This window comes from Trachypithecus francoisi, unplaced genomic scaffold (assembly GCF_009764315.1).
Source record: "Trachypithecus francoisi isolate TF-2019V2 unplaced genomic scaffold, Tfra_2.0 Lachesis_group20, whole genome shotgun sequence".
Classification (NCBI taxonomy): Eukaryota; Metazoa; Chordata; class Mammalia; order Primates; family Cercopithecidae; genus Trachypithecus; species Trachypithecus francoisi.
Window position 1 is genome coordinate 46,447,884 of NW_022681466.1, and position 18,832 is coordinate 46,466,715.

At 50.9% G+C, this 18,832-nt stretch overlaps 2 protein-coding genes across 4 annotated transcripts in view; one reads left to right on the forward strand and one right to left on the reverse strand.

The window, feature by feature from the left end:
• The window catches only part of UNC45B (unc-45 myosin chaperone B), a 42,586-nt gene extending 41,920 nt beyond the window's left edge, over nucleotides 1-666 (reverse strand). Inside the window, exon 1 of one of the 2 annotated variants that reach the window (XM_033184171.1) lies at nucleotides 431-666. The gene's annotated coding sequence lies outside the window, so the exon portion shown is untranslated. The other variant, XM_033184170.1, reaches the window with a different exon arrangement.
• Nucleotides 667-6,892: 6,226 nt separating this feature from the next.
• Nucleotides 6,893-18,670, forward strand: NLE1 (notchless homolog 1). 2 transcript variants are annotated; one of them, XM_033184173.1, is made up of 13 exons: nucleotides 6,893-6,986; nucleotides 7,122-7,265; nucleotides 9,127-9,373; nucleotides 9,874-9,953; nucleotides 11,578-11,654; nucleotides 11,830-11,927; nucleotides 12,283-12,475; nucleotides 12,968-13,103; nucleotides 13,250-13,296; nucleotides 14,354-14,556; nucleotides 16,610-16,769; nucleotides 16,879-16,949; nucleotides 17,573-17,960. In XM_033184173.1, the coding sequence occupies exons 8-13, from the start codon at nucleotides 13,016-13,018 to the stop codon at nucleotides 17,583-17,585; spliced, it is 582 nt and encodes a 193-aa protein (XP_033040064.1). In that variant the 5' UTR covers nucleotides 6,893-6,986; nucleotides 7,122-7,265; nucleotides 9,127-9,373; nucleotides 9,874-9,953; nucleotides 11,578-11,654; nucleotides 11,830-11,927; nucleotides 12,283-12,475; nucleotides 12,968-13,015; the 3' UTR covers nucleotides 17,586-17,960. The 2 variants fall into 2 exon arrangements, with proteins under 2 accessions (XP_033040064.1, XP_033040063.1); XM_033184172.1 differs by having other exon boundaries at nucleotides 6,899-6,986; nucleotides 9,127-9,344; nucleotides 17,573-18,670.
• The last annotated feature ends 162 nt before the right edge of the window (nucleotides 18,671-18,832 follow it).

Consider the following 18,832-nt stretch of genomic DNA (forward strand, 5'->3'; position numbering starts at 1 on the left):
GCTGGGCTCCTGGCCTGAGGTCCGGAGCTCCAGGGTCCCCTCACACCAGAGAGGATGGTGGGGATTCTGCTTGGAAGGGATCCACCCCCAAAATCCCCAAATCTATTGTCCCATGAGGACATTAAAGCATCTGCTCAGAGCTTGGCCCAAGTTGAGAGTCCCTGTGCCTCACTCTCTGTCCCTCCCAGCCTGAGCAAGTGAAGCCACTCAGTTGGTGCCAAAGGCCTGAACTCTCGTCGCAGGTCTTAGAAGTACGCCGTCTCCCTCCCCAGTCCAAGGCACACCCCAGGCCCCTGCTCACTTTCTCAGTGAGGACAATACTTTCGATCTGCCCTCCTGTGATGCTGCTCCCCTGAGCACTCCTGCGTCAACCTCCAGCCAGCCAGCCTCAGTCTGCCCCTCCCAGCCCCCACCCAAGAGATTTTCTTGCCTCAGCCAGTGGCTCTGGACCATATTTGGCCACAGGGGCAGGTGCCCCTGGAGTCTGTCACTGATACTCAGGGCCCTCCCCCTCCCCAGACTGGTCAGTCATGACCACGTGGAGGTGCTGACCAGCCTCTACCCAAGCACTCCACTCTGGGGTGTCCTGCGGGGGCTCAGGCACTCGCACCCAAAAGAGTGACAGAAAGATCCAGAAGGGACAGGAACCCCCCAGCAGACTCCCTCCCTGGGCACAGCTCTAAAGCCCCTTTCCACCTCTCTCTCAGATAAACAGCGTCCTCTCCTTCCCTTCAACCACTGCTATTTTTGGGAGCAGAGTGACAGCTGAGGGGCTGACAGACTGGGACACACAGCAGGTGCCCAGATCCCAGACCAACTGGAGACTTCCAGAAATACCTTTCTGGAGGGAGGGGGAAGGAACAGAGGAAGAAAGTTCCTTCCCTTTTCCACTTCTGTGCAACACCTCAACCCACGCTGCTTTCACGTGTTCCAAATGTCTTTGCTTTTCAGAAAGACCGGCAGGACTTGCTAACTCAGTTTAGTGTGAGTGAGTGGTTCATTAGTTTGGGTCCTCATGTGGTCTCCTGTTCCTCCCCCTGTGTATGGAGTGGATATATTCAGCCTACCTCTCCCATCCGACTGGGAACCCCCAGAGAGTGGGTTTTGTGTATCCCCCATCAGGCTGCGATCTCTTAGGGCAAGGGCTGGGTCAGACTGCGAATTCCCCTGAGACCAAGGGTCCCCCTACCCAACTGGGAACTCTCCTGGGACACACTGAGGCTCCCTCCTCAGAAGGGGGTCTTCCTGGGACAAGAACTATGTATTCACCATTACAGAGGAGTCTCTCCTGAGGCGGGAATGTTTCTCCTTAGCTAACTGGGAGTTCCTGAAGCAAATTTATGACATTGTCCCTACTTGGACCAAGAACTCTTCTGCCTTTCAGTGCCCCAAGCCTGGGCTGTGAGCTCCCTTCTGGAAGGTAAAGACAGCATCCCATGTAGCTTGTCCCCCAACCCCCTTCCCTCACAGGTTCTGTCACAGTCGGTGTCCAAAGTGTGTTTCCTGAATGGAACGAATGGATGAATGAATGAACGAGTGGTGTCTTCATGCTGATGATTTCCTCCACTCATCTCTCGTCCCTCTCCCCTCCACCGCACACATATCTTCAAACTTACCTGACCAGAGCTGCGAAAGATTGGTCTGAAGAAAATCCCAGGTGGAACCACTGACACTGGATTCTATTCCCAGACCTGTGACCTTGGACACACAGCTTTGTGACCTTGGACAAGTTCTACTGCCCTGCTGGACACAAAGCCCAGCCCTAACACATGTTTGTTGAATGAGCAAATAAATGAATGAATAGATGGATGAATTTTCTGCCTTCATGTTACGGCAAGCCCTGGGCCCCTTTGTGGGGCAAGCCTTCTGTAGCAATGAGGTAATAGGATAAGGGATCCTGACATTGGCAGAGACCTGCGGTTCTGTGACTTTAGGTCCAAGGGATCTTATATTCAAATACTGATTCAGAAATTCATTCCACAAGCATTTCTTAAACATCTTTTTTGTTGTTGTTGCTGTTGTTTGAGACAGAGTCTTGCTCTGTTGCCCAGGCTGGAGTGCAGTGGCGTGATCTCGGCTCACTGCAACCTCCACCTTCCGGGTTCAAGAGATTCTCCTGCCTCAGCCTCATGAGTAGCTGGGATTACAGGCATCCACGACCACGCCTAGCTAATTTCTATATTTTTAGTAGAGATGGGATTTCACCATGTTGGGCAGGCTGGTCTCAAACTCCTGACCTCAAGTGATCTGCCCGCCTTGACCTCCCAAAGTGCTGGGATTACAGGTGTGAGCCACCATAACTCCCAGTCTCATTTCTTTTTTTTTCTTTTTCTTTTCTTTTTTTTTTTTTTTTTTTTGAGACAGAGTCTTCCTTTTGTCGCCCAGGCTGGAGTGCATGGCACAATCTCGGCTCACTGCAACCTCCACCTCCTGGGTTCAAGCAATTCTCCTGCCTCAGCCTCCCGAGTAGCTGGGATTACAGGCACGTGCCACCACGCCCAGCTAATTTTTGTATTTTTAGTAGAGACAGGGTTTCACCATGTTGGCCAGGCTGGTCTCGAACTCCTGACCTTGTGATCTGCTCACCTTGGCCTCCCAAAGTGTTGGGATTACAGGCGTGAGCCAACATACCTCCCAGTCTCATTTCTTTTTCTTTTTTTTTTCCTTTTTCCTTTTTTTTTGACGGAGTCTTCCTCTGTCGCCCAGGCTGGAGTGCATGGCACAATCTCAGCTCACTGCAACCTCCACCTCCTAGGTTCAAGCAATTCTCCTGCCTCAGCCTCCCAAGAAGCTGGGACTACAGGTGTGTGCCACTACGCCTAGCTAATTTTTGTATTTTTAGTAGAGACAGGGTTTCATCATGTTGGCCAGGCTGGTCTCGAACTCCTGACCTCGTGATCTGTCTGCCTAGGCCTCTCAAAGTGCTGAGATTACAGGCGTGAGCCACCGCACTCGGCCCGCATTTCTTAAACATTTATTATGTGCAAGGAATTGTGAAGCATAGAACACTCATGAGGGCAAGGATTTGTGTCTATGTTGTTCCCTCACATATTCCAAGAGTTTGTAATGATGTGGGGCACAGTGGCTCATGCTTGAACCCCAGAGATGGAGGTTGCAGTGAGCCGAGATCACGCCACTGCACACCAGCTTTGGCAACAGAGCAAGATTCTGTCTCAAAGAAGAATAAAAAAAGAAAAAGAAGGTGCTCAATGTTATTTGTTGAATGAATGAATGAAATAATTCCATGGATCTGTGATTCTGTGATTTCTTTTTTTTTTTTTTTTTTTTTGAGACAGGATCTCACTGTCACAAGTGGAATGCAGTGGCATGATCACAGCTGACTGCAGCCTTGACCTGCCAGGTTAGGTTCAAGCAATTCACCCATCTCAGCCTCCTGAGTAGCTGGGACTACAGGTGCATGCCACCTGGCTATTTTTTAAACTTTTTGTAGAGACAAGATCTCACTATGTTGTCCAGTCTGGTCTGAAACTCCCGGGCTCAAGTGATACTCTCACCTCGGCCTCCCAAAGTGCTGAGATTACAGGCATGAGCCACTGTGCCCAGCTGGATCTGTGCTTTCTAAATGTGAGGAATGCTGGGCGCGGTGGCTCAAGCCTGTAATCCCAGCACTTTGGGAGGCCGAGACGAGCAGATCACGAGGTCAGGAGATCGAGACCATCCTGGCTAACACGGTGAAACCCCGTCTCTACTAAAAAATACAAAAAACTAGCCGGGCGAGGTGGCGGGCGCCTGTAGTCCCAGCTACTCTGGAGGCTGAGGCAGGAGAATGGCGTAAACCCGGGAGGCGGACCTTGCAGTGAGCTGAGATCTGGCCACTGCACTCCAGCCCGTGCGACAGAGCGAGACTCTGCCTCAAAAAAAAAAATGTGAAGAATACCAGGATGTTTTGAAAACATACAACAGGGAAGTACAACATCATTTCAAAGGTTTCCCTGTGTAAGTGATAAATGAGTTAGTATACATAGAACTCCTATAAAAATGTCTGGCAGAGAGTAGGTGCTCAATACATTTATTGGATGAATGAATAAATATTCAAGGCAAGACCTAAATAACGAGGAACTGTTCCTGTATTAGTCTGCTCTGGCTGCCATAGTAAAAAAGCACAGACCAGGAGCCTTCAATAACAGAAATTTATTTTCTCACAGCCCTGGAGTAAAGAAATCCAAGGTCAAGGTACCATAAGGGTTGGTTTCTGATGAGGCCTCTCTTCCTGGATGCAAACAGCCACCTTCTCCCTGTGTCCTCCTATGGCCTCATCTTTGTGTGTGCTCAGGGAGGCAGTGGGGGTGGGAGGGACAGAGAGAGAGCACTCCGGAGTCTCTTCCTCTTTTCACAAGGGCACCAGTTCTGTTTGATTAGGGTCCTACCCATACAAACTCACTTATTAACCTTTATTATGTCCTTACAGGGCCCATCTCCAGGCCAGGCATGGTGGCTCACGCCTGTAATCCCAGCACTTTGGAAGCCCTAAGACAGGAAGATCATTTGAGACCAAGAGTTCGAGACCAGCTTAGGCAACATAGTGACAGTCTTGTCTCTACAAAAATTTTAAAAAGTTAGCCGAGTGTCAGGTACAGTGGCACAGTACCTGTTGTCCTAGCTACTCAGAACACTGAGGTAAGAAGAGCACTTGAGACTGGGAGTTTGAAGATGTGTGAGCTATGATCACACTACTACACTCTAATCTGGGCAACAGAGTGAGACCCCGTCTCTAAAAAATAAATAATAATAATAATAGAGCCTATATCCAAATACAGCCACATTCGGAGTTAGGGCTTCAATATATAAATTAGGGCAGAGGTGTCCAATCTTTTGGCTTTCCTGGGCCACATCGGAAAAAGGATTGCCTTGGGCCACACATAAAATACACTAATGATAGCTGATGAGCTGAAAAAAAAAATCGAAAGAAAATCTCATAATGTTTTAAGAAAGCTTACAAATTTGGGTTGGGCTGCATTCAGAGCCGTCCTGGGCTGCATGCAGGCTGTGGACCAGGGATTGGATAAGCTTTAATTAGGGGAAGGGCACAATTCACTCCCTAACAGTTCCAGACAGAAAAAACTGCATGTGCAAAATCACTGATGCAGGAAGAGCCATGCCTTGTAAGAACTCAGAAAAAGCCAGCAAGATTTAACCTAAAGAGAGGGGTGGCTGGACGTAGCAAGGCTGAATGGACCATTATAAGGAGTTTTCTTTTTTCCTGCACGTAAGGGAGCCATTGCGGGGTTTGAGGGTGAAGAGTAACAGGCCAGATTTTTTTATCTGAAAAGATAACCCTGGCTGCATGGTGGAGAATGGGTGGAAAGAGGCAGGAGTGGAGACAGGAGGGTTCATCGGGAGGCTGTTGTAGTGGTCCAGGCAGGCGATGATGGGGACTCTGACCAGAGTGGGGCGGTGGAGATGGGGTGAGCAGATCCAAGCTGTGTTCATGAGGATGACTCGGCAGAGCTTGAGACTGCCCGAGCAGTAGAGGGAGAGAGAGGAGAGCTGGCAAGGGAGATCCTTCGTTTCAGGCAAGAGAGCTCAAGTTCATTGCTGTCTGCTTCAGTTCCTCATCTGTAATATGGGGAAAAAAGGGTTACAAGAATTAAATGAGTTATGTGGAAAAAGCACTTAGAACAATTCCTGATTCATTGATGTCATTATCACGGTTATTGCTTTACAGGGTTGATGACTGTAGAAATGGTTTGCTTTTTTTTTTTTTTTTTTTGAGACGCAGTCTCGCTCTGTCGCTCAGGCTGAAGTGCAGTGGCCGGATCTCAGCTCACTGCAAGCTCCGCCTCTCGGGTTTACGCCATTCTCCCGCCTCAGCCTCCCGAGTAGCTGGGACTACAGGCGCCCGCCACCTCGCCCGGCTAGTTTTTTGTATTTTTAGTAGAGACGGGGTTTCACCATGTTAGCCAGGATGGTCTCGATCTCCTGACCTCGTGATCCGCCCGTCTCGGCCTCCCAAAGTGCTGGGATTACAGGCTTGAGCCACCGCGCCCGGCAATGGTTTGCTTTTGTACTCAAGTATTAATTGAGTTGATCCATTTTATTTATTTATTTATTTATTTATTGAGACAGAGTCTTGCTCTGTCATCCAGGCTGGAATGCAGTGGTAAGAGCTTGGCTCACTGCAACTTCTGCCGCCTGGGTTCAAGCGAATCTACCACCTCAGCCTCTCAAATAGCTAGGACCACAGGCGCATGCCACCATGCCTGGTTAATCTTTCTGTATTTTTAGTAGAGACCTGGTTTCACCATGTTGGCCAGGCTGATCTCGAACTCCTGGACTCAAGTGATCGGCTCCCCTCGGCCTCTCAAAGTGCGGGGATTACAGGCATGAGCCACCACGCCCAGCCTTAACTTGACCCATTTTTTAAAAGGATACTAATTTCTAGGCCAGGCATGGTGGCTCACACTTGTAATCCCAGCACTTTGGGATGCTGAGGCTGGGGAGTTGGGGAGTCTCTGCCTGAGTTCAGGAGTTTGAGACCAGCCCGGGCAACATAGTGAGAATTCGTCTTTAAAAAAATGAAGAAAAATAACCGGGCAGGGTGTCGTGTGCCTGTAGTCCAGGCTACTCGGGAGGCTGAGGTGGGAGGATCGCTGAGTCCGAAAGTTCAAGACTGCAGTGAGCCGTGATGGCGCCACAGCCCTCCAGTCTGGGCGAAGGAGTGAAACCTTGTCTCAAAATAAAATAAAATTAAAATGGGACTAGAATTCCTGTTGTGAAGAGTCAAAAGTTGACTGTGTCCTCTAAGACCCTGGGAAAAAATAAATGTGAAGGCTGCTGAGGGGCGGGAGGAGCACCAGGTAAACCCATTTCTAATCCCTGAGGCCGTGCGCAGCGGGACGCTTCTCCTCCCCAACAGCAGAGGGCGATGTGGCCGGCGGCGATCCCGCCCAACCACGGAGATGGCGCTCTGTCTGCCAGGCTCTTTCTCCTCCACGTGGGGACGCAGGATGGCGGCGGCAGTGGCGGTGGGTGTGCGTGGATGGGGGCGGGGGGCGTCGCAGCGGGGCGCTAGGGCCCGGGTCCCTGAGGCCGGAGGGAAGCGAAGTGGGGCTCTTCCGGGCGGGCGACGAGACTGACTCCCGCCCCGCTTTCTCGCGCAGGACGAGTCGGTGGCGCGCGATGTGCAGCGGTTGCTAGTGCAGTTCCAGGATGAGGGCGGGCAGCTGCTGGGCTCCCCGTTCGACGTGCCCGTGGACATCACCCCGGACAGGCTGCAGCTCGTGTGCAACGCGCTACTGGCCCAGGTGAGCGGCTGGCCAGGGCGGTCTCGCATCTCCACCCCCGGCGGGTGCGGTGGGGGAATCAGATGACCGAGGGTCTGCGGTTCATGGTCCCCCCCCAACGGACTGTGGTGACCCACCTGGCGTGAGTTCCCACCTATGTCAGAGATGGAATCAGTGGCAAAGCGCTTTAGGCGCCAACCATCGAGGTCCACCTGCGGGGACGGGCCTAGCTTTGAACGCATTGGATACTGTATTTCATTGATTCCTTGTCACAGTCCCCCAAGATGGGACACATTTAATATCTCCATTTTACAGCGTGGCCCGGTAATTATTTGCACGATGCTGTGTAGTAGGTAGCAGATTTGGAATTGGAACCCAAAACTATCCGAATACTCCTGCCTTTTTTTTTTTTTTTGAAACGGAGTCTTGCTGTGTTGCTAGGCTGGCAAGCTGGAGTGCAGTGGTGTGATCTCGGCTCACTGCAACCTTTGCCTTCCGGGTTCAAGCGATTCTCGTGTCTCAGCCTCCCAAGTAGGTGGGACCACAGGTGCGCACCACCACTCCCAGCTAATTAGTAGAGACGGGGTTTCACCACTTTTGCCAGGATGGTCTCCATCTTTTGACCTCGTAATCTGCCCGCCTTGGCCTCCAAAGTGCTGGGGATTACTGGCGTAAGCCACCGCGCCTGGCCTTTGCTTTTAAACTTTAAGCCAGTGTGTTTACTGAAGAGCTGCCCTGGGGACAGAGAAGGTCCTTAAAATTGCAGTTCCTGGACTCCATCCCAGGCTTACTAAACCAAACTCTAGGCTGAAGCAGAAAGTCTACATTTTTTAACAGGCTTTTTGGGTGCTTTTTACACAAATACAGTGTGGTGTGGTAGTTTGGGAAACACTGCATAATGCTATATGTTAATCCTATCTTGGACCTAAAGAACCTGAATTAATCATTGGTAATAGGACATCGAACAAATTACTTAGTTGTTCTGAGCCTCTGCTTTTGAAACTGTCAGTGGGAATATTAGTATCTACTTCCCAGGGTTGTTATGAGATGCAGATAAAGAATTTCAGGCCGGGTGCGGTGACTCATGCCTATAATCCCAGCACTTTGGGAAGCTGAGGTGGGCAGATCACTAGAGGTCAGGAGTTCGAGACCAGCTTAGCCAATATAGCGAAAACAGTCTCTACTGAAAATACAAAAATTAGTCAGGCATGGTGGCAGGCGCCTGTAGTCCCAGTTCCTCAGGAGACTGAAGCAGGAGAATTGCTTGAACCCGTGAGGCGGAGGTTGCAGTGAGCTGAGATTTCACCATTGCACTCCAGCCTGGGCGACAGAGCGAGACTCCATCTCAAAAACAAAAAGAAAAAAGAATTTCCAAGTGCTGTGTAAGTGTCCTACAACTGCTGTTCAGTGATTTAAAAGGTCTTGCTCGGCTGGGCACAGTGGCTCACACCTGTAATCCCAGCACTTTGGGAGGCCAAGGCAGGTGCATCAGTTGAAGTCAGGAGTTTGAGACCAGCCTGGCCAACGTAGTGAAACCCTGTATCCACTAAAAATGTAAAATAGCCGGGCGTGGTGATGGGCACCTGTAATCCCAGCTACTCGGGAGGCTGAGGCAGGAGACTCTTAAACCCAGGAGGCAGAGGTTGCAGTGAGTGGAGATTGCGCCACTGCACTCCAGCCTGGGTGACAGAGTGAGACTCTTGTTTCGAAAATAAATAAATAAATAAAAGGTCTTGCTCAATGGGCAATGATGGGGGTATCCCCAGCACAGTGGCTGAAAAGAAGAAGCTTCGCCTCCCACAGCTCAGTGGGGAGCATCGCTGGCAGATGGTGCCCCTGCACATCCTTTGATGAAGGGTTGCCCTTTACCATTGTCCTTCAGGAGGATCCCCTGCCACTGGCTTTCTTTGTCCACGATGCTGAGATCGTCTCCTCACTGGGGAAGACGTTGGAGTCCCAGGCAGTGGAGACTGAGAAGGTCCTAGACATCATCTACCAGCCACAGGCTATCTTCAGAGTCCGGGCCGTGACTCGCTGCACCAGCTCCTTGGATGGTCACAGTGAGGCAGTCATTTCTGTGGCCTTTAGCCCCACGGGAAAGTAAGGACAGCTGCAGATTCATGGAGGGGGTATGTGGGGGTGCAGCCTCTGCCTGGTGTGGGGAGGGTCCCCCAGAGTTGTAATTGATGGGGCCTCAGGGCTGCCTACTATAGACCCAAGCTCTGGACTCAGCTTGCCATTAAGGGACTTCCTCAGTAGGGCATGGTCCCCAAAGGCTAAGGACCCCTGCCTTGGACAAACCTTTCCTGGACTTGATTTCTCAAGATCTGAGCTGTGTGACTTGTATAAATCACTTAACCTTTCTGAGTTAATTTTTCATCTGTGAAACTGGGATTAGTTGCTTATCTCAAACTTAGGAAGGCAATGAGAACTTCAAAAGCTGGTTATAGCTGTGGAGAGGAAAGAAATGGCCTCCTGGGCTATTCTCCCAGAGGGCGGCATCATTATTGTCTTTCTCCTTTTCAGGGTCGAGGAAAGAGTCCAGTTCCATATTCTGTTCACAGAAAGTGATTGAATAGGTGGCAGGAATGCACATATGCAGTATCAAGCATCCTCTGTTCTTCCTCAGGTACCTGGCCAGTGGCTCTGGTGACACCACCGTGCGCTTCTGGGATCTCAGCACAGAGACACCACATTTCACATGCAAGGGTCAGTATGCAATTAGCCATTTAGGGGATCTTCTTTTTTTTTTTGAGACAGGGTCTTGCTCTGTCAACCACGTTGGAGTACAGTGGTGCAGTCACAGCTAACTTGAACTCCTGGGCTCAAGCCTCGAACTCCTGGGCTAAAGCAGTCCCCCTACTTCAGGCTCCAGGGTAGCTGGGGCGACAGGCACTTGCCACCACACCTGGCTCGTTTTTTGTTTTCATAGAGATGAGGGTCTCACTTTGCAGATTACAGCCCCTTAATATCCAGTTGGCGGCTGTCTGTTCCTAGGTAGAGACCATGTCCTTGAGCGCAGCCAGCTACTTAGACACAAGCAGAAACTGCACCAAGGAGTCGATATGGGACGTGGGGAAAGGCTGACTGACTGGTAGCAAGGAGAACCTGATTTAAGTCCTGCCTCTGCCACAGTGGTTTTCAAACTTGAGCACCAGTCAGAATCACCTCACCTTGGGGGCTTGTTAAAATACACATTGCTGGCCGGGCACAGTGGCTCACGCTTGTAATCCCAGCACTTTGGGCGGCTGAGTCGGGCAGATCACAAGGTCAGGAGATTGAGACCATCCTGGCTAACACGGTGAAACCCTGTCTTACTAAAAATACAAAAAAATTAGTCGGGTGTGGTGTTGGGCACCTGTAGTCCCAGCTGCTTGGAAGGCTGAGGCAGAACGTCGTGAACCTGGGAGGCGGAGCTTGCAATGAGCCAAGATGGCACCACTGCACTCCAGCCTGAGTGAGAGTGTGAGACTCCATCTCAAAAAAATACAGATTGCTGGCCAGGCGTGGTGGTTCATACCTGTAATCCCGGCACTTTGGGAGGCCAAAGCAGGCAGATCACTTGAGGTCAGGAGTTCAAGACCAGCCTGACAGTGAAACCCCATTTCTACTAAAACTACAAAAATGAGCCAGGCATGGTGGCATGTGCTTGTAATCCCAGCTACTCGGGAGGCTGAGGTGGAAGAATCGCTTGAATCTAGGAGGTGGAGGTTGCAGTGAGCTGAGATGGCACCACTGCACACCAGCCTGGGCAACAGAGTGCGACTCCATAAAAAAAAAAAAAAAGAAAACAAAAAAAATACAGATTGCTGGGTCCCACCCCCAGAGTTTTGGTTCTATTGGGCCTGGGTTAGGGCCTGGGAATTTGTGTTTCTAACAAGTTCCCAGGAGATGCTGATGCTGCTGCTCTCGGGACCACACTTGAAGAACCACTGCTATACCACAGATTGGTTGAGTGAACTTGTGTGTGTAGGGCATGTTCCCTTTCTAAGCTTCAGTCTTCTCGTCTGGAAAATGGGGATGATATGTCTTGCTTTGCTCCATACCTTAGAACCCTTGTAAGAATAACAAGGGATGACATGTACGAAAACACTTCATAGTATGTGTCACATAAGGAATCATTAGAGAGTGATGGTGTTATCCGTGCAGCAAGATGCAGAGCTCTAATACTTGGGGTGCATTCTTTCCATTCTCTGAAAGCCTCATCACTCCTTTTGTTAGATCATTCATTTATTCAAATGACTAAGGAGTACCTGGCACCTGCCAGGCACTGCTGGGCACTGGGGATAAAGACAGATGTAGTCCCTTATTTCTCCTTCCTCTGCTTTCTTAGGACACAGACACTGGGTCCTTAGTATATCGTGGTCTCCAGACGGCAAGAAGCTGGCCTCAGGCTGCAAGAATGGCCAGGTAGGTGGTGCTCAGGTTAACTAGGCAGAGACTCAAGGGCGCCTTCCCTAGGGGACAGTTCAGAATCAGGTTCAGGAGTCTTTAGGGAGGGTTGGGTGGGAAGTGGTAGGCAGGGATTTTTGGTGGAGCCAGAGACCTGTTGGGGAGGATTATTCAGTGAATTTCTGTCCTTCAGATTCTCCTCTGGGACCCAAGCACAGGGAAGCAGGTGGGCAGGACCCTCGCTGGCCACAGCAAGTGGATCACAGGCCTGAGCTGGGAGCCCCTCCATGCGTAAGTGACACTGATGGAGCTGGGACAAATGAGTCAGGGGATCAAAGACATCCCCTTTCCCTGCCCAATGCATAGAAGTTTTACGTGAGGGGACGAGATGGGCATGACTCGAATGACCATGATGGCTTGGCAGGTATGGGAGAAGGGTATTCCAGGTACAGACCTGCGTTGCTGCTTGGGAGAAGCTGCTCATCACAGGATCTGCTCGTTGCAACCACCTTGCAGTGCAGCCAGGTCTTGGTGTCAGAAAGCTGTAAAGAGATTGTCCATGGCCTTTGAGTTGGGAATGGGGAGGTGCCATGGGCAGACAGATGTTGCCAGGTCACAGATGAGGTCACATCTCCCTTCTCTGCAGGAACCCTGAGTGCCGCTATGTGGCCAGCAGCTCCAAAGATGGCAGTGTGCGGATCTGGGACACAACTGCAGGCCGCTGTGAGCGCATCCTCACCGGGCACACCCAATCGGTCACCTGTCTCCGGTGGGGAGGGGACGGGCTTCTCTACTCTGCCTCCCAGGACCGCACCATCAAAGTCTGGAGGGCTCATGATGTAAGCACTGGGAGGGTTCAGTAACCAGTCCAGAAAATCTCAAGTCACAAGATGCTGGCACTCAGAACAACCTTGACATCTGCGAGTTCAGTGTTTCCCAGATGTGTGCTGGCAGCCCCTGGTCAAGGGAGGTGTTTTGGGAATGAGGAGTTCTGTGGTTGGTGCTGCACCATAGTGTAGATTGCAGAGTCCCCGTGAGATCGTCACACTCTGGAAATTCCTCCTGTAGGACACCTGTTGAGCTTTGTCACATCTACCATATCCCAAATGTATTGGACTGGAGCTGTTTACTCTGACATACCTAACTCCTGTTCCGTGAAACATTTTAATGATCTGGACTCCATTTTACAAGTGGGGAGAGACTTGACCCCAGAGGGGTGATCACAATGCATGAGTGAAGATGATTCTTAGTCCTGTACCACCATCTCCTGGAGCTAATCTCCTACGGGTGGGGAGGAGTGTGTGTGTCTGACCTGACTCGCTCTGCCCTAGGGTGTGCTGTGCCGGACTCTGCAAGGCCACGGCCACTGGGTGAACACCATGGCCCTCAGCACTGACTATGCCCTGCGCACTGGGGCCTTTGAACCTGCTGAGGCCTCAGTTAATGCCCAAGACCTCCAAGGATCCTGTGAGTGATTGGGAGAAGGAAGATCTGGGGCTGTTTGGAAAGGCACCAGTTCTCTAGCTTAATGGGGACTGTTTGCTCTTTGTATCAGATTTTCTAATCAGCCTTCTTCCTCATCTCCTCTTCTCTCCTCCGGTACCTGGACACAGTGCAGGAGTTGAAGGAGAGGGCTCTGAGCCGATACAACCTCGTGCGGGTGAGTGTGTGCCAGCCACATGCACCCCCAGCTCTGTACCAGTCCTTAGCCAATCACTAAAACCCTCTCAGACCCTTCTCCGTTCTAGACTCAGCTCAGAATGTACCTGTTCCAAAAAGTTGTTCTTCATAATCCTAGTTTGCAGTCCTAAAATATTAATATGCTAGAGATCATTTTATTTCATTTTCTGTTTAGTTTATTTGCTTACCTATTTATTATATTTCCAACATGCTTTTTTATTTTAGTTTATTGTTTTATTTAAGATTGTTTACACATTCACGTTAAAAAAATACAAAAAGGTAGATCACAAAGTCTCCCATCTCTATTGTAGCATCCAGTACTACCAATATCGTGAATCACCTTCCAGAGATTTAATATACACATACACGTGTCTGTATACAGTATATATGTATAAGCACACACACATACGTACATACATAAAATCCTGCTCCTTTTAACACATTATTTTGTGCCTTGCTTTTTCTGTAATTGTGTATCTTAAAAATTTTTTTCTACGTGCATGTAGTTTCTTTTTTTTTTTTCTTTTTTTTTTTTTTTTGAGACAGAGTCTCGCTCTGTCGCCCAGGCTGGAGTGCAGTGGCCGGATCTCAGCTGACTGCAAGCTCCACCTCCCGGGTTCCCGCTATTCTCCTGCCTCAGCCTCCCGAGTAGCTGGGACTACAGGCGCCCATCACCACGCCTGGCTAGTTTTTTGTATTTTTTTTTAGTAGAGACGGGGTTTCACCGTGTTAGCCAGGATGGTCTCAATCTCCTGACCTCGTGATCCGCCTGTCTCGGCCTCCCAAAGTGCTGGGATTACAGGCTTGAGCCACTGCGCCCGGCCTACATGCATGTAGTTTCTTTTGCCTTTTGGATGAAGTGACTCGCCTGGGATCACGTGTGAGTGAGTGGCCAACCCAGTCCTCATTGCTTCTAGTGCTGGCCTCTCTCTGTCCCTGGCATGGAGTAATCAGGGTGTATGTTTGCTGCCAAAGTCGGGCCCTCCTCCTTCTTTGTGAGACCACACCCAACACAGTGTGCTGTCTGCCTCCCCTAGGGACAGGGTCCAGAGAGGCTGGTGTCTGGCTCAGACGACTTCACCTTATTCCTATGGTCCCCAGCAGAGGACAAAAAACCTCTCACTCGGATGACAGGACACCAAGCTCTCATCAACCAAGTGCTCTTCTCTCCTGACTCCCGCATCGTGGCTAGTGCCTCCTTCGACAAGTCCATCAAGCTGTGGGATGGCAGGACGGGCAAGTGAGTGGGGGTGGGTACTGCCCCTCTGTAAGGAGAGAATAGTGGGAGGGGCTTGGCACTGCCACTTACTAGCTGTGTGGCCTTGGCAGGTGTTTGGATTTTCTTTTTTTTTTTTTTTTTGAGACGGAGTCTTGCTCTGCCGCCCAGGCTGGAGTGCAGTGGCTGGCTCTCAGCTCACTGCAAGCTCCGCCTCCCGGGTTGACGCCATTCTCCTGTCTCAGCCTCCCGAGTAGCTGGGACTACAGGCGCCCGCCTCGTCGCCCGGCTAGTTTTTTTGTATTTTTTAGTAGAGACGGGGTTTCACCGTATTAGCCAGGATGGTCTCGATCTCCTGACCTCGTGATCCGCCCGTCTGGGCCTCCCAAAGTGCTGGGATTACAGGCTTGAGCCACCGCGCCCGGCCAATGTTTGGATTTTCTAAGCCACTGTTTCCTCTTCGGTAATATGCAGACCCCCTACCTCTCAGCTTTGTTACAAGGGTTTTTTTGTTTGTTTTAGAGATGAGTTTCACTCTCACCTGGTGTTCAAGTGGCTGGAGTGCAATGGCACGATCTTGGTCATTACAACCTCTGCTTCCTGGGTTCAAGTGATTCTCCTGCCTCAGCCTCCCAAGTAGCTGGGATTACAGGCCTCTGCCACTGTGCCTGGCTGATTTTTGTATTCTTAGTTGAGACAGGGTTTCACCATGTTGACCAGGCTGGTCTTGAACTCCTGAGCTCAAATGATCCAACTGCTTCGGCCTCCCAAAGTGCTGGGATTACAGGTGTGAACCACCATGCCTGGCCTAGTTACAAGGATTTAATGAGATAGTATGTTTGGGACCCGCACTAAATGGTCACTAAAAATGCTAGTTCAGGCCACGTGCGGTGGCTCATGCTTGTAATCCCAGGACTTTGGGAGGCCGAGGCAGGCGGATCACCTGAGTTCAGGAGTTTGAGACCAGGCTGACCAACATGGCAAAACCCTGTCTCTACTATAAATACAAAAATTAACCAGGTGTGGTGGCACATTCCTATAATCCCAGCTACCCCCGAGGCTGAGGCAGGAGAATCATTTGAACCTGGGAGATGCAGATTGCAGTGAGCCGAGATCACACCACTGCACTCCAGCCTGGGCAACAGAGTGAGACTCTGTCCCAAAAAAACAAAATAAGCTAGTTTATGTCTTAGGAGAGAAGTGATCTTAGAGCTAGCTGAAGGGGTAGGGCTGTAGCCCTGGAGGAGGTGAAGTGGTGGTAGGTAGGCTTGTGGTACAATTGTTACTTGGCCCTCCTCAAAGTGTGGGCCACAGACCAGCGGCATCAGCATCACATAGGAGCTTGATAGAAATGCAGAGTCCTGGCCCCAACTCAGACCCTGTGGATCTGATTCTTCATTTTATTTAATAAAGTTACCAGGTGACTCTGCTACACACTCTAGTGTGGGAACCCTTGGTGTGATGAGGCACAATGCCCTTGGGGTTAATCAGATCAGAGGAGAGGCAAAGGCAGAGGCAAGGGGAGAAAAAGAGCCAGGGACACCTTGTTGGGGCTCAAGGGGGACCTCTGCATCAGTCACTGTGTTTTCACACAGCAACCCTTTAACATAGGTAATTGGGTTCCTTTTTAAAATAAGGAAACTGAGTCTCAGAGAGGCCTGATGGTTTGTCCAAAGAGAAACAGCTAGACCGTGTTGATGTGAAAGTTCAGGTGGGCCTGGCCCACTGTTACTCCATGCTGCCTGTCAGCAGGCACCTGCTGCTTAGGGGGATGTCAGGCAGATGGGCTAAGCAGATGGCCACGTTGGAGTCTAAGGCATGCAAAGTTGTGCAGGTATGGAGGGCAAGCAAGAGGCATGCTAGAAGCTACTCATGTGCAGAAGTTTTACAAATTGTAATGACTGGTAATGATTAAAATGGTCTGGGATGGGGACCAGGCAGTATGATTTTGTAAAAGTTCCCAGGTATTTCTAACAAATAGCCAAGGTTGAGAACCGTGACCGTGAGCATAGGGGACCCTTTAGATGTGTTGGAAGATCTAACTCAGACTAAGATCCATCATCGTCTTCTGGACCAGGTACCTGGCTTCCCTACGCGGCCACGTGGCTGCCGTGTACCAGATTGCATGGTCAGCTGACAGCCGGCTCCTGGTCAGCGGCAGCAGTGACAGCACACTGAAGGTGTGGGATGTGAAGGCCCAGAAGCTGGCCATGGACCTGCCTGGCCATGCGGATGAGGTGGGGCCAACCCTCGGGCAGAGGAGGGGTTGGGATTGGAGCCTGGCTGTCTCCCTCTCACCACCTCACCTGCCTTCCTCCTCTGCCTCCCTCCTCTGCCTCCCTTTAGGTATATGCTGTTGACTGGAGTCCAGATGGCCAGAGAGTGGCAAGTGGTGGGAAGGACAAATGCCTGCGGATGTGAGTGTGGGGGAGGTGATGGTTGGTGTGCTTGGCCCTCCTGACCCTAAGCCAGTCCCTCTTTGCACACTTTCCGTTATGGCATAGAATTCCACAGCGCCCTCCAGGTGCTCAGACTGTCATGAGGAGGTGTGTGGAGCCAGGCTGTCAGTGGGCAGGTGGGAGGGCAACCGGAATAACAGAGGCCATAGGATACCCTCTTAGAGGGTGCGTCCAGGTCTTTCTGTCACTGGACTTCAGAGTCCCAAAACCTGAGTTCAAATCCTAGTTCTGCCAATGAGTAATTACAGAGAACTTGGTTAATCAGTCTCTTGGGAATTATCAAACCTTCATAGGATCAAAAATAGGGTAAGCACTGGAAGCTAAAGTGTCGTGTGCTTATAAGGGATTGTGACTGTTTGGTGGTGGGCATCCCAGGGGCCAGGCCCTGGGTGGAGGTCCTGGCGGCAGCAGACAGTGGGTGGGCAGCCTGAGTTTGGGTGGCCAGAGCAGAGACGGTCGCCTGGCTCTTGGTGAGTCTGAGGGTGGACCACAGGCCATCCGTCAGTTGACACTGGGATTATATGACAGCCTCCCTTTCCTGAAGTGGAATCTCCATCCTGACACCCTTCCCTTCTCCACAGATGGAGGAGATGAGAAAGCCTGCAGTTCTCTGACCCCCACCTGGACTCGGCCTGTGCCAGCCGCCTTTCCTGCCAGAGAACAAAGACTCGGATGGCAGCGCACACACCCTTCCCACCAGTGGGGACCTGAGAATGCGTGTGGCCTGCTGTCCTCGACAGACCCGAGTGGGGTCTTCCCACAGATCCCCTGCTTGTGGCACACCCCAGAGCCAGAAATCGAAGGTCACAGGAAGCTGTCACCGAACTTGGCCTGTGTCCGCTACTCTATACCTTACTGGTACAGACGGGGGTGGTGGGCGGCCAGGCTCTATGAGTGGGCCACTAGTGTCAACTCTGTACAGGGTCAGACCCCAGGTTCTATGACCAAATAAATAACTTATGTTTTGTGTGTTGGGTTCTAATTCCTTGTCTTAGAATCCCCAGGACTCTATGAAGGACTGTGCTAAATCAGATTGTCCAGCCCCCTCCCTTGCACTGGACTACGCCAAAACCACACTGACCAGGCACTTGCCTTTCCTGTCTTTCCCTGTGTTGGTAAGAGAGAGGCCAGTTGTGATAGTGGCCAAGGAGAATCTAAGGGTGTATTGTGCACTGCAGTAGGCACCGGCCATATGTGGCTGCTGGCATGAAATAGAAGTGCAGTTCCTCTGCCACACGGGGTAAGGCCTCCAGTATTGGAGAGCACATAGAAAGGTTTTCGTCATTAAGAGGGTTCTGCTAGCCAGCCCTGTTCTAGGGGACACGTCTGCCTTCCCATAGCACGCTGCCTGAGGCCCTGCCAGGCACCACGCACTTCCCTGGGCCCTCAGGATAGAGCGGGGAAGGTGATGGTTCTTCCAGAGGATTCCCTCAGATGGGGAGGCAGCAGTAAGCTCTGAGCCAAAGTGGGTATGGTTGATAACAGAGGATAGTTCTCTGCCACATGAGAACTTTCAAGTAGTGAAAGGAATTCCCATCAGGACTCAGACCGCAGGCCGAGATGTTGCCCTGAATGCACCCTGCCTCCGCTTTCTCCTGCATCCCATGCTAAGCTGGGTCATGGTATGAACTACTCAGATTGGATTTCCAAACCATCCTTGTATAAACTGCTCAGAACTAGCATATTGCTCCTTACCTTCCTCCACCCTTTGTGCTTTTGGGTTTTGTGCGTCACCTAGCTGTGGTGCTTGGCCTCCACTTTGCACATCTCTGCAGTGAGGCTACATGAGAAGCGAACAAAGCTATCAGCCACTGAGCTCCTTGGTGTCAGGTGCTTGTCTG

What these genes read in the sequence shown, in the direction of transcription:
- NLE1 (XM_033184172.1), top strand. Translation starts at nt 6,921, where the DNA reads ATGGCGCTCTGTCTGCCAGGCTCTTTCTCCTCCACGTGGGGACGCAGG. An exon ending in ACCACATTTCACATGCAAGG is followed by an intron (nt 9,954 to 11,577) that starts GTCAGTATGCAA and finishes CTGCTTTCTTAG; the next exon opens with GACACAGACACTGGGTCCTT. An exon ending in GCCGATACAACCTCGTGCGG is followed by an intron (nt 13,297 to 14,353) that starts GTGAGTGTGTGC and finishes TGCCTCCCCTAG; the next exon opens with GGACAGGGTCCAGAGAGGCT.